Genomic DNA, 12,682 nt, shown 5'->3' with positions numbered 1-12,682 from the left:
CTTTTCATCGATATAATTATATTTCTTACCTTGTAGGGGAATTATAATTCCTTAGGCTTCCCCGTCCTTATTGGTATCCTCAAGGTAACCACTGAAACTGGTGTTAGTCCCAGATCAAACTAGGTAAATATCGTACATTAACCAGGCAATTCATATAATCTAAGAAAACAAAGTTAATATTGGTTCGACGTGTTAAACAAAAAATACTCTCATGTCATTTTACAAAATTCACTCAACTTATTGGAGAACGGACAAATCTATTCGACAAATCTCGTTTTCCGATTATCAAAACCATATATACTGTTAGGTTAGGTTGGACTTGTTACGTTTTAAAATCCATTGACGAACTATCATGTGTATCATGTGATTTGTATATCGACGGACTTGGCGGCAATTAATCAGGCGCCAGATTCACGAAAGCACTTACGCAAACACTTACGAACGTGTACATCTTTCCTCAATCTTTGACGGCTTTGGTTACATTTATTAAACAGTTTACAAGCATGAAAACTTCCCAATCAACTGTTGTTATTGTTATAAACAGCCTCCTGATGCTTCGGAGCTCATTAACTGTTTAATAATTGGAAACAAAGCCGCCAAAGATTTAAAAAAGATGTACAGGTTCGTAAGTGCTTTCGTGAATCTGGTCCCAGGCCACCAAGCTACTCCCAAGACTGTCTTAGTGAGGAACACAGGGACATTTTTCAGGAATGCTGCTGTCAGTGAAATTTATATGCGTTCACCATAATACGGACCCGGAGTGTTTAAATGAGGTAATTAACCACATATTTCAATCATCGAAGCAGCCTGCCTGTAGGCAATACGGATTTGGCAGCAGGAGGTCCTAATTCCACCCCCCACTCCAACTTCAGTTTGTTTTTTCTCCAGAAGGACCAAGTCGATAGCTCACCCAAATCCGCCAACAAGCACTGGACGACTTTAAACAAGAGCCATGCTCAAGCGCAAGAAAATGACACATATGTCTCACAGCGCACAATGCGAGGCTACGAAATGTAAGCAACAACTCTAAACAAAATTCTATGCAATGCAAACTTCAAAAATAGACATATTTAGACACACCTGTTATGGATTGCTCGCGGGGACGCCTCGACGTGCGAGGCAAGGAGTGGGTTGGGGGTTGACCAAGAGCAAGCCATACACACCAGGCCGGCCCCGCTTGTCTTGTCTCTCCCTCCTACCTCACTAGCGTCCACTGTACTCCTCAGTATTGCTCGAGACACCGACAGTCAACACTGCACTAGCAAACCAAAAACTGAAGGTACACCTGCCTGGAGGGCTCGCCTGGGTGTGTCAACAACGTCACGTGACCTGTGACGCGTCTCGCCTACTTCACGCTTCCAACATTGTCAACAAACCTCCCTAGCTGCCCTTTCTCCATGAATATATTATCCTCTGATATATGCCTATTTTATGATATTGCAATATCACATAAGAGTCCCATTTCCAACCCATTAGTAGATAAGTAGCCAAATTGCTTATTTTAACACAGCCAATTACAGGTGAAAATATCTTTTTAACGCCCCACCCGCTCCCTCATTCTGTCTAATTTATACTTTGTCGATTTGTTTTTGTCCAGTTACAAAAAATAATTAGAAGCAAATATACGAATATAACCATAAATACAAATATCCGCAGATGATAAACTTGAAATGAAACAACAATTGTTGCATCCGAACGCTGCCAAAGACACTGATGACGTCACTATACCGCGTGTGTAGGAGAGTGTTGAACTCGACCCAAATCTACGCAACACAGAGATGGCACACTCCATCTCTGTTAGTAATACAAGTAAACCTTGTATTACTAACTAGAAGGTTGGTTACACTCTTATTACCAGTTGGTTAACTTTGATATTTGTTACTAACTGGCAATCACTTCCTCTAACGTCATGTTACAGAGATTTTACTTATAAATATATTTTTTTTTTCATTTTATTATACTACCAGATTATTAGACGTTGCTTACATGTAGAACAACTTCACTTATATGAATTAAAACACGAACAATTATTTTTAATATTCGAGGTGACGAGTCATCGCCAGATTTCTGGTCCACGCTTAACTTGTACTGCAGTTTGTCCCATATTTCTGAATTTAACGAAGTAACTTCAGTAAGATTCAGTCAGGTAAGATTTCAGTTAGGTTAGTTTGGGTAGGGGTCATAGTCAAGGCTCCACATTCCTAACTTAATCCCAATATTAATATTGTCAAGCTAACCCTGACCTACTATTTTGTATGCTGTTATTTAGCCCCCTAGGCCAGGTGCTCAAATTGGTCAGGATATATAGGGCAATTATTTCCGTGTCCGTGTCTATCTTTTCGAGGCTGGCGGCCAGAAGCTTGGTGCTAGCCTCACTAAACTTTGCAGGGTGACTGGTCTTTGTTCGGGGGTGGTCATAGGAGGGTCGGGGTCGAGCCCCATGCCCCTCTCTTTGCATCAAATGGCAAATCATAATAATTTCTAGTGTGGCAAAATAAAAGACTCCATTCTCACGAATATTACAGGGATGGAGAGGAGGTGTAGAGCAGAGAAGGTACCTGGGAGGTGAAGGGCAGATAGTGAATGGTAGGGAAGATGGTGAACGGTAAAGATGGAGAGGGAAGATTGTGAGGGGAGGTAAGGAAGGTGGTGAAGGTGATGGGGGCTAAGGAAAGTGATGAAGGAGATGGAAGGTTTGTATTTAAAATTGTTACAGTGAAACATATAGTAAGGAGTGAAGATGGTTACAGTGATGCAGATAGTAAGCAGTGAAGATGGTTACAGTAATAGAGTATTTAAAAAAGGAAGGTGATTACAGTGATGAAGATACTGTACTGTACTGTAGCATAGATATTTTACTGAAGCAGTAAAGATGGATACAGTGAACATAACATGGAGTGGAAATTGCTACAGTGATGAAGATAATGAGAAGTGGAGATGGTTACAGTGATGAAGAGAATAAGCAATCCAGGAGGTTACAGTGATGAAGAGAATAAGCAATCCAGGAGGTTACAGTGATGAAGAGAATAAGCAATCCAGGAGGTTACAGTGATGAAGAGAATAAGCAATCCAGGAGGTTACAGTGATGAAGAGAATAAGCAATCCAGGAGGTTACAGTGATGAAGAGAATAAGCAATCCAGGAGGTTACTGTGATGAAGAGAATAAGCAATCCAGGAGGTTACAGTGATGAAGATAATGAGCAGTGAAGATGGCTACAGTCATGAAGACAGCATGTAGTGAAGATGTAGCGCCCATCACTCAAGCACCGTCTGGTACACCCTCTTGTGAGTTATATTAGAAAAATTACAAGAGTTCCTTTGTATTGGACCTAATGGTTCAGTGCCGCGGTTCAGCCACCTTGTGGGCGGTTCCTGGAGGTGTCGTTGGGGCTATGGTCTTCGTCAAGGTCGCCAGGCTCATCATAGTGATCAGGCGAGTCGAGTTTCCTGATTTTGGCGGAGCCTTGGATGCCCTGGGAGGTGGTGTAGGGAGCCGCACTTTTGTCTGGAGGCGGGTCGTCGAAGCCGTCGTAGGCTACCTCGGGAATCTTCTGAATATTTGTAATGTAGGCGTGATTGTTCTGGAGGTGAGCTGCGTCAGACGCTTCTGCAGGAGTGTGGCCCTTCTTTGTCCCTGAGAAGTGAATGTCGTTGGCTGCGTGGCTGGTGATCTCGATAATTTGTTCCCATGTGAGGTCGTCACACTCTCCGTTATCTCCAAGTGGGCAGTAGGCGAACCTCTCCCTGAAGGGCGAGGAGGTGAGGATGGAGACGTTAAAGATGAAGGTGATCAGGGTGAAGGTTAGGAAGAGTGTTCGGTCCATCACTCGCGACACAAACTTCCACTCCTCCACCAGCGTGTTCCTTACGGTAAGCACATCTCGCTCTTCTTGTTCCCGGGTTAAAATCTTGTTTATGGACTCCAGAACAGCGATGGCACGCCGCTGGAAGGGATCTGGAATAACCAAATAATGAATGTAATTCTGGAGCTGTGTTAGCAAGGAATATCTTATGGAATGTATAGAGATGTATGTGTACACTCAGCGCTTTGGTTGCTGAATTCACTATACAATATACTGGCTATGAGCCATGAACAAGAAGCAGGACGCATACTGCCAGTGTGATTACATCACAGAATCTGAAATGTGTGGAGGATGAAGGCGATGTGGATGTTTATGCAGTAATTCTGAAATTTATTTAGCACAAATTTATGGGATGCTGTGCCAGAGGACTGGAAAGTCACACAATGGTGATGCTGAGATGCGTGTGTTTGATCAGAGACAAACTTGTCCACTCGAGGCTGAGAGACGTGTCGGTCAGGGATACAAAGTAGCTAATAAACCAGTGCTCACAAACATGTATTTAAGTGCAAGTTTAGCAACACAGACTCAGCTTCCTCAGTGGCGGAAAATGTAAATCCTTTAGCGTGTGCAACAAGAGACACATGAAGACTGAGATCGCTGTTAGATGCATCGCAATCAAAGGTAAATTGTATTATTTTGAACCCTTTCCATATAAACTGAAACATCACCAAAGTATTACTGGAAGATGGCCATTTAGTTAAGGCTAGAAAATGCAGACTTCTCGCGTCGTCTCAGCTTACCCGTGAGTACGGTGTGGTTGAGGTCGTCCTCGAAGTGCTGTTTCACCTCGGGCAGCTCCTGCGTCTTGGGGGTCTGCGGCAGAACGTTGAAGACCTTCACCGTGTTGCCAGACATGTGCATCTTATCCTTCAACTTCTGCACCCGCGTGATGGTCTTGCTCTTTTCCTGAGAAGGGAGGAGTGGTGATGGGTGACTGTGGCAGGTGTGTGGTGATGGGTGACTGTGGCAGGTGTGTGGTGATGGGTGATTGATGCAGATGTGTGGTGATGGGTGACTATGGCAGGTGTATGAAGTACTATTTTCTTGTCACAGTCATCTTCCATCTCCTGAACATGTCTCGCAGTGTTTTACTCACACATCTTTCACACAGAGTGACCTTTATGACCTTTTTGTCCATGGCTGACGATGAGACTGATGGCTCCAAAACAACACTCACACACCAGGCACACTTCACTCTACCTTAGTCACTCTACTTACCATTTTAAAGTGTAAAGAGCTACCTCACCCCCTCGCTCCCAGGGCCAAGGGCATCCTTACTACCCACACCATGGGTACTAGGACTCCCTCATCCCTCGTGCCAAGGGCCAAGGGCATCCTTACTACCCACACCATGGGTACTAGGACTCCCTCATCCCTCGCACCCAGGGCCAAGGGTCCCCTCACTACCCAGGCAGAGTCCCTCACCACCTCAGCAAAGTGACCAGTACTTACAGAGATGTTCCAGGCCTTCCTGACAATGATGGGGATCCGGACAATGATGGCGCGGGCCACCACCAGCGTCACCGTCCTGCCGGCAACCATCACTATCAACCCTCATAATATCATCTAATTTTTTATTGATTTTTATGATGACATTTCCTTACAATTAACGACTGTACTTTTGTAAAGGTATATGGACCGGGCTGTCTGCCATAATGACAGGAAGAGAGGTCATTATAGGGTAGAATAAGGTAGAATTTTATTCTTAACTAACAGAGGAAACTCCAGAAAGCTGATTGGCCCGTGCGAGGCTTCTGCACATTAACCCATGTTTGTGTGTGTGACTGCTATAGAAGATATTGTTTATGTACGCACACACACAGGTACTTAATTCATCTACTTCAGTTTAAAGACTGGTGGTAGGGGCCTTACTTGAGGAACTCTGGCACCTGGTAGCCTCGCATGCCCATCACATTCAGGTTGAGAACAGTGACGGAGAGAGCAATGTTGAGGGCGATCATACTGATGCAGGCGCCGTAGTACACACCTGCAGGAGGGGACACACTTTACACCTCTAGAATTAGTCATATTTCTACACATATAGGAAGAGTCACCCTTTACATCCTAGGAAGGAGCCATACTATACGTTTCTTATACCTGAAATAATACAGCCTAAGCTACCAACGTGTATGTGGTCACAGGTGTGGAGAGCCAGGTTTTAGCACGCCACGTTTGGTTGACACACACCTGCGAGGGGCAGCTTCTCGGTGGGCGGGAGGTTGTCCGTCATGGCCATGAGGAAGACCATCATGGCCAGCATGGAGTTGATGCCCAGACCGATCTTCTCGCCGGACTCCGCTGGCAGAGAGAAGACCATGAGGGCTGGCGGGAAGACACATAATCACACTAACGCAGAGAACCACTGGTAGTAAGAGCACAATGAGTCAATGAGTGAGTATATGCGAGTAAGGAGTGAGTAAGCAGGGGCCACGTACCGCAGAAGTTGATGAGGATCCCCGGCATGATGAAGAAGAAGAGGGAGAAGATGGTCCGCCGCTGGACCTGCAGGTAGTACCTGATGGCTGTCGACGAAAAGCATAAGTATCGCTAGAAATCGCTTTGCAAGTATGACTATATAGAACTTGTAAGGGGAACTCCTCCGGCAACCAGGAGGCCTGGTCGACGACCGGGCCGCGGGGACGCTAAGCCCCGGAAGCACCTCAAGGTAACCTCAAGGTAACCTCAAGGATATGAAGAGAGGATAGGAGCTGGGATAGGTGAAAGGACTGAAGGAACGGTACTCATCCCCTTGGACCATCTGGGGGTGGAATGAACAACATTCACTCTTAACTTGTTTTCTTACAATCAAGATATTTCTGGAAAAGTTGGAGTGACCCATACTTCATATCCTTACAAGCCGAGACATTACCTGTTAAATAACTTTACTTTCCACCAGGCATCAAGATGACCAAATTGTGCCTTTTGAGGATATAAATATGCCACTGATGCTGTGTAATATACTGTACTGAAATCTCTCTACCTAGTAATGTTAGTTTCTGATCTGGATACAAAAAAAAAGTCCAGTGAGTATATAGGACCAACAGCACATTTGCTAGGATTGGACGTGAGGTTGTATTCAGTAGCCTTCACGTAGTTGTATATTTCTTCTCATAACATTGTCGGTTGATGCTTATGGTGCCAGATCATTAACTTTCAAACAAAATTAGCATAAGTGCTGGCCATAGACGCTGGCATATGGTGCGTGTGTAGGTCTACACAGGTTCTGTGTAGGCCTACACAAGTAGTGTGTAGGTCTACACAGGTTGTGTGTAGGTCTACACAGGTTCTGTGTAGGCCTACACAAGTAGTGTGTAGGTCTACACAGGTTGTGTGTAGGCCTACACAGGTTCTGTGTAGGCCTACACAAGTAGTGTGTAGGTCTACACAGGTTGTGTGTAGGTCTACACAGGTTCTGTGTAGGCCTACACAAGTAGTGTGTAGGTCTACACAGGTTGTGTGTAGGTCTACACAAGTAGTGTGTAGGTCTATACAGGTTGTGTGTAGGTCTACACAAGTAGTGTGTAGGTCTACACAGGTTGTGTGTAGGCCTACACAGGTAGCGTGTAGGTCTACACAGGTAGCGTGTAGGTCTACACAGGTTCTGTGTAGGCCTACACAAGTAGTGTGTAGGTCTACACAGGTTGTGTGTAGGTCTACACAAGTAGTGTGTAGGTCTATACAGGTTGTGTGTAGGTCTACACAAGTAGTGTGTAGGTCTACACAGGTTGTGTGTAGGCCTACACAGGTAGCGTGTAGGTCTACACAGGTAGCGTGTAGGTCTACACAGGTTGTGTGTAGAGTTGGGTAGGCTCAATGTTAATGAGAGGAGGTAAGGAGGAGTGCGAGACTCACTTGACATGGGTATGGGGCAGCACGGGTTGATAATATCCTCCAGCTTGGAGTAGAAGTCCTCCAGGAAGAACTCTGGATTCTGTCTGAACTTGGAGAGGTCGGCCGGCCCCTGCACCAACCGGATCTGAGACCCACAAATACAAACATTCAATTATAGTGCTTTTCCCGCCAATATTATAATGGTAATGGCACGAACATCATTGACACAAAGATATAAATATTTGTAAAATATTAGGAGACAGTTGGGGGTGTTAGAGACCTGTCGAGTTGTCTGGACGTGCCGTGAGCAGTGGTGGCTCCTCCACCCACTACCCATACAAAAGACACCTTGAACACTGTTTATGTAGGTCAGACGTAAATCTGTGTGTTTATGTATGTAGGTTAGATTAGCATTTTAAAAGCACTACACTCACTTTCTGTGGTGTATTGTTCAATAAATCACCGAACAACATGTTTAACAGATCTCTAACCTTGTCCATGGAGGACAGAAGAAAATGTATATATGTAGGTTAGCATTGTAAAAGTGTGGCCACGTTAAGGGGGCCTGACAACTGAGTGGACAGCGCTTCGGATTCGTAGTCCTGAGGTTCCGGGTTCGATCCCCGGTGGAGGCGGAAACAAATGGGCAAAATGTTTCCTTCACCCTGATGCCCCTGTTACCTAGCAGTAAATAGGTACCTGGGAGTTAGACAGCTGCTACGGGCTGCTTCCTGGGGGGTGTAACAAAAGGCCTGGTCGAGGCCTAGAGGCCGCGGGAACGCTAAGCCCAGAAATCATCTCAAGTGATTTCAAGATAACCTCAAGATAACGTCTGTGGTAGAAAATAAGAAACACTAGTCACCAGTGTCGTCCTCCAACCCGTTCTCGCACTTTCTTACAGTCAATATTGACTTATTAAATACGTGCGTATGTGACATACTAAACATACTAGTTTACCTTGAAAAGCTTCATAGAAAACACCGACCTTACCTAACCTTCTTAGTATGTTAAGGTAAGCATCTTATTGCTTCGTAATTACAATTATTACTTAACCTATACCTATAATAAGTTAAGTAATAATTGTAATTACGAAGCAATAAGATGCTTATCTTAACATACTAAGAAGGTTAGGTAAGGTCGGTGTTTTCTATGAAGCTTTTCAAGGTAAACTGGTATGTTTAGTATGTCACATATGTACGTATTTAATAAGTCAATATTGACTGTAAGAAAGTGCGAGAACGGGTTGCGTCCTCACACATAGCCACACTGGGTCCAGGAGCAACCCGTCCTCTTAAAAATAACGTCACTTTTGGCTCGTATGCGCGATATGGCTAAATTTGGACGAAATTTGAAATGAAATCGACTCACAAAAGTGACGTTCTGTTCCGTTTTCTATTTGAGTCGTCTGGCGTACGCGCAGAGGTTATGAGAGCACACTTTAAATTAACGTTTTTCATAACGTTTTGAAACTTTATGAGAATTTCCTGCCCACCTAACCTATCAGAGGACCTTAACTTACTGTTGTTGAAAAAAAAAATTCCCAAATTTATTTTCTTTCTTTTTTCATTTTCAAATTACGTCCAAATTCGGCCATACGGGCAAACGGCCAAAAGCGACGTTCTTTTTAAGAGGACAGGCTGCCAGGAGCCCCGCGACTCTAGAGACTCCATACTGCCATATTGTTCATGAAATATCTCTTGGCAGAAAGGATAATTACTCGACCTCTCGCTGGAAAGCTCGCTGGCTTTTAATCCCTTTTTAAACAATATTTATAATATAAAGAACTTCTGTAAAACTATCTGATAGTAATTTTCACTTTAGGGGGCCCGGCGGGGCCCGTCATCTGGGTAGGGAACCCAGTGCACTGTATTGGCCAGGGTCTACACTGTTGTTCACATGGCCCCACTCCCCGCCACACTCTCCAACATGGCCCCGCTCCCCGCCACACTCTCCAACATGGCCCTGCTCCCCGCCACACTCTCCAACATGGCCCTGCTCCCCGCCACACTCTCCAACATGGCCCCGCTCCCCGCCACACTCTCCAACATGGCCCTGCTCCCCGCCACACTCTCCAACATGGTCCTGCTCCCCGCCACACTCTCCAACATGGCCCCGCTCCCCGCCACACTCTCCAACATGGCCCTGCTCCCCGCCACACTCTCCAACATGGCACATGGCCCCGCTCCCCGCCACACTCTCCAACATGGCCCTGCTCCCCGCCACACTCTCCAACATGGACCTGCTCCCCGCCACACTCTCCAACATGGCCCCGCTCCCCGCCACACTCTCCAACATGGCCCTGCTCCCCGCCACACTCTCCAACATGGACCTGCTCCCCGCCACACTCTCCAACATGGCCCTGCTCCCCGCCACACTCTCCAACATGGCCCTGCTCCCCGCCACACTCTCCAACATGGCCCTGCTCCCCGCCACACTCTCCAACATGGACCTGCTCCCCGCCACACTCTCCAACATGGCCCCGCTCCCCGCCACACTCTCCAACATGGCCCTGCTCCCCGCCACACTCTCCAACATGGCCCCGCTCCCCGCCACACTCTCCAACATGGCCCCGCTCCCCGCCACACTCTCCAACATGGCCCCGCTCCCCGCCACACTCTCCAACATGGCCCTGCTCCCCGCCACACTCTCCAACATGGCCCCGCTCCCCGCCACACTCTCCAACATGGCCCCGCTCCCCGCCACACTCTCCAACATGGCCCTGCTCCCCGCCACACTCTCCAACATGGACCTGCTCCCCGCCACACTCTCCAACATGGACCTGCTCCCCGCCACACTCTCCAACATGGCCCTGCTCCCCGCCACACTCTCCAACATGGCCCCGCTCCCCGCCACACTCTCCAACATGGCCCTGCTCCCCGCCACACTCTCCAACATGGTCTTGCTCCCCGCCACACTCTCCAACATGGCCCCGCTCCCCGCCACACTCTCCAACATGGTCTTGCTCCCCGCCACACTCTCCAACATGGCCCCGCTCCCCGCCACACTCTCCAACATGGCCCCGCTCCCCGCCACACTCTCCAACATGGCCCTGCTCCCCGCCACACTCTCCAACATGGCCCCGCTCCCCGCCACACTCTCCAACATGGCCCTGCTCCCCGCCACACTCTCCAACATGGCCCCGCTCCCCGCCACACTCTCCAACATGGCCCTGCTCCCCGCCACACTCTCCAACATGGACCTGCTCCCCGCCACACTCTCCAACATGGCCCTGCTCCCCGCCACACTCTCCAACATGGCCCTGCTCCCCGCCACACTCTCCAACATGGACCTGCTCCCCGCCACACTCTCCAACATGGCCCCGCTCCCCGCCACACTCTCCAACATGGACCTGCTCCCCGCCACACTCTCCAACATGGCCCCGCTCCCCGCCACACTCTCCAACATGGACCTGCTCCCCGCCACACTCTCCAACATGGCCCCGCTCCCCGCCACACTCTCCAACATGGCCCCGCTCCCCGCCACACTCTCCAACATGGACCTGCTCCCCGCCACACTCTCCAACATGGACCTGCTCCCCGCCACACTCTCCAACATGGCCCCGCTCCCCGCCACACTCTCCAACATGGCCCCGCTCCCCGCCACACTCTCCAACATGGCCCCGCTCCCCGCCACACTCTCCAACATGGCCCTGCTCCCCGCCACACTCTCCAACATGGACCTGCTCCCCGCCACACACCACCGTCAGTGTCATCACCACCAGTTTACACCACCGTCAGTGTCATCACCACCAGTTTACACCACCGTCAGTGTCATCACCACCAGTTTACACCACCGTCAGTGTCATCACCACCAGTTTACACCACCGTCAGGGTCATCACCACCAGTTTACATCACCGTCAGTGTCATCACCACCAGTTTACATCACCGTCAGTGTCATCACCACCAGTTTACATCACCGTCAGTGTCATCACCACCAGTTTACACCACCGTCAGTATCATCACCACCAGTTTACACCACCGTCAGTGTCATCACCACCAGTTTACATCACCGTCAGTGTCATCACCACCAGTTTACACCACCGTCAGTGTCATCACCACCAGTTTACACCACCGTCAGTGTCATCACCACCAGTTTACACCACCGTCAGTGTCATCACCACCAGTTTACACCACCGTCAGGGTCATCACCACCAGTTTACACCACCGTCAGTGTCATCACCACCAGTTTACACCACCGTCAGTGTCATCACCACCAGTTTACACCACCGTCAGTGTCATCACCACCAGTTTACATCACCGTCAGTGTCATCACCACCAGTTTACATCACCGTCAGTGTCATCACCACCAGTTTACACCACCGTCAGTGTCATCACCACCAGTTTACACCACCGTCAGTGTCATCACCACCAGTTTACATCACCGTCAGTGTCATCACCACCAGTTTACACCACCGTCAGTGTCATCACCACCAGTTTACACCACCGTCAGTGTCATCACCACCAGTTTACACCACCGTCAGTGTCATCACCACCAGTTTACACCACCGTCAGGGTCATCACCACCAGTTTACACCACCGTCAGGGTCATCACCACCAGTTTACACCACCGTCAGTGTCATCACCACCAGTTTACACCACCGTCAGTGTCATCACCACCAGTTTACACCACCGTCAGTGTCATCACCACCAGTTTACACCACCGTCAGTGTCATCACCACCAGTTTACACCACCGTCAGTGTCATCACCACCAGTTTACACCACCGTCAGTGTCATCACCACCAGTTTACACCACCGTCAGGGTCATCACCACCAGTTTACACCACCGTCAGTGTCATCACCACCAGTTTACACCACCGTCAGGGTCATCACCACCAGTTTACACCACTGTCAGGGTCATCACCACCAGTTTACACCACCGTCAGTGTCATCACCACCAGTTTACACCACCGTCAGTGTCATCACCACCAGTTTACACCACCGTCAGTGTCATCACCACCAGTTTACACCACCGTCAGTGTCATCACCA

General features: G+C 48.4%; 1 protein-coding gene across 1 annotated transcript in view; it reads right to left on the bottom strand.

Moving 5' to 3' along the window:
• Nucleotides 1-1,934: 1,934 nt before the first annotated feature.
• The window catches only part of LOC123763545 (acetylcholine receptor subunit beta-type acr-3-like), a 33,778-nt gene continuing 23,030 nt past the window's right edge, over nucleotides 1,935-12,682 (bottom strand). Inside the window, exons 5-11 of the mRNA XM_045750688.2 lie at nucleotides 7,716-7,839; nucleotides 6,299-6,385; nucleotides 6,051-6,185; nucleotides 5,736-5,850; nucleotides 5,316-5,391; nucleotides 4,604-4,769; nucleotides 1,935-3,955 (exon numbers count right to left, since the gene is read on the bottom strand). Coding sequence (XP_045606644.2) covers nucleotides 3,351-3,955; nucleotides 4,604-4,769; nucleotides 5,316-5,391; nucleotides 5,736-5,850; nucleotides 6,051-6,185; nucleotides 6,299-6,385; nucleotides 7,716-7,839 — 1,308 coding nt within the window. The 3' untranslated portion in view covers nucleotides 1,935-3,350. The remainder of the gene's footprint in view (nucleotides 3,956-4,603; nucleotides 4,770-5,315; nucleotides 5,392-5,735; nucleotides 5,851-6,050; nucleotides 6,186-6,298; nucleotides 6,386-7,715; nucleotides 7,840-12,682) is intronic.

The sequence above is a fragment of the Procambarus clarkii genome, chromosome 52 (assembly GCF_040958095.1).
Source record: "Procambarus clarkii isolate CNS0578487 chromosome 52, FALCON_Pclarkii_2.0, whole genome shotgun sequence".
Lineage (NCBI taxonomy): Eukaryota > Metazoa > Arthropoda > Malacostraca > Decapoda > Cambaridae > Procambarus > Procambarus clarkii.
This window is presented reverse-complemented; position numbering and strand designations above follow the sequence as displayed.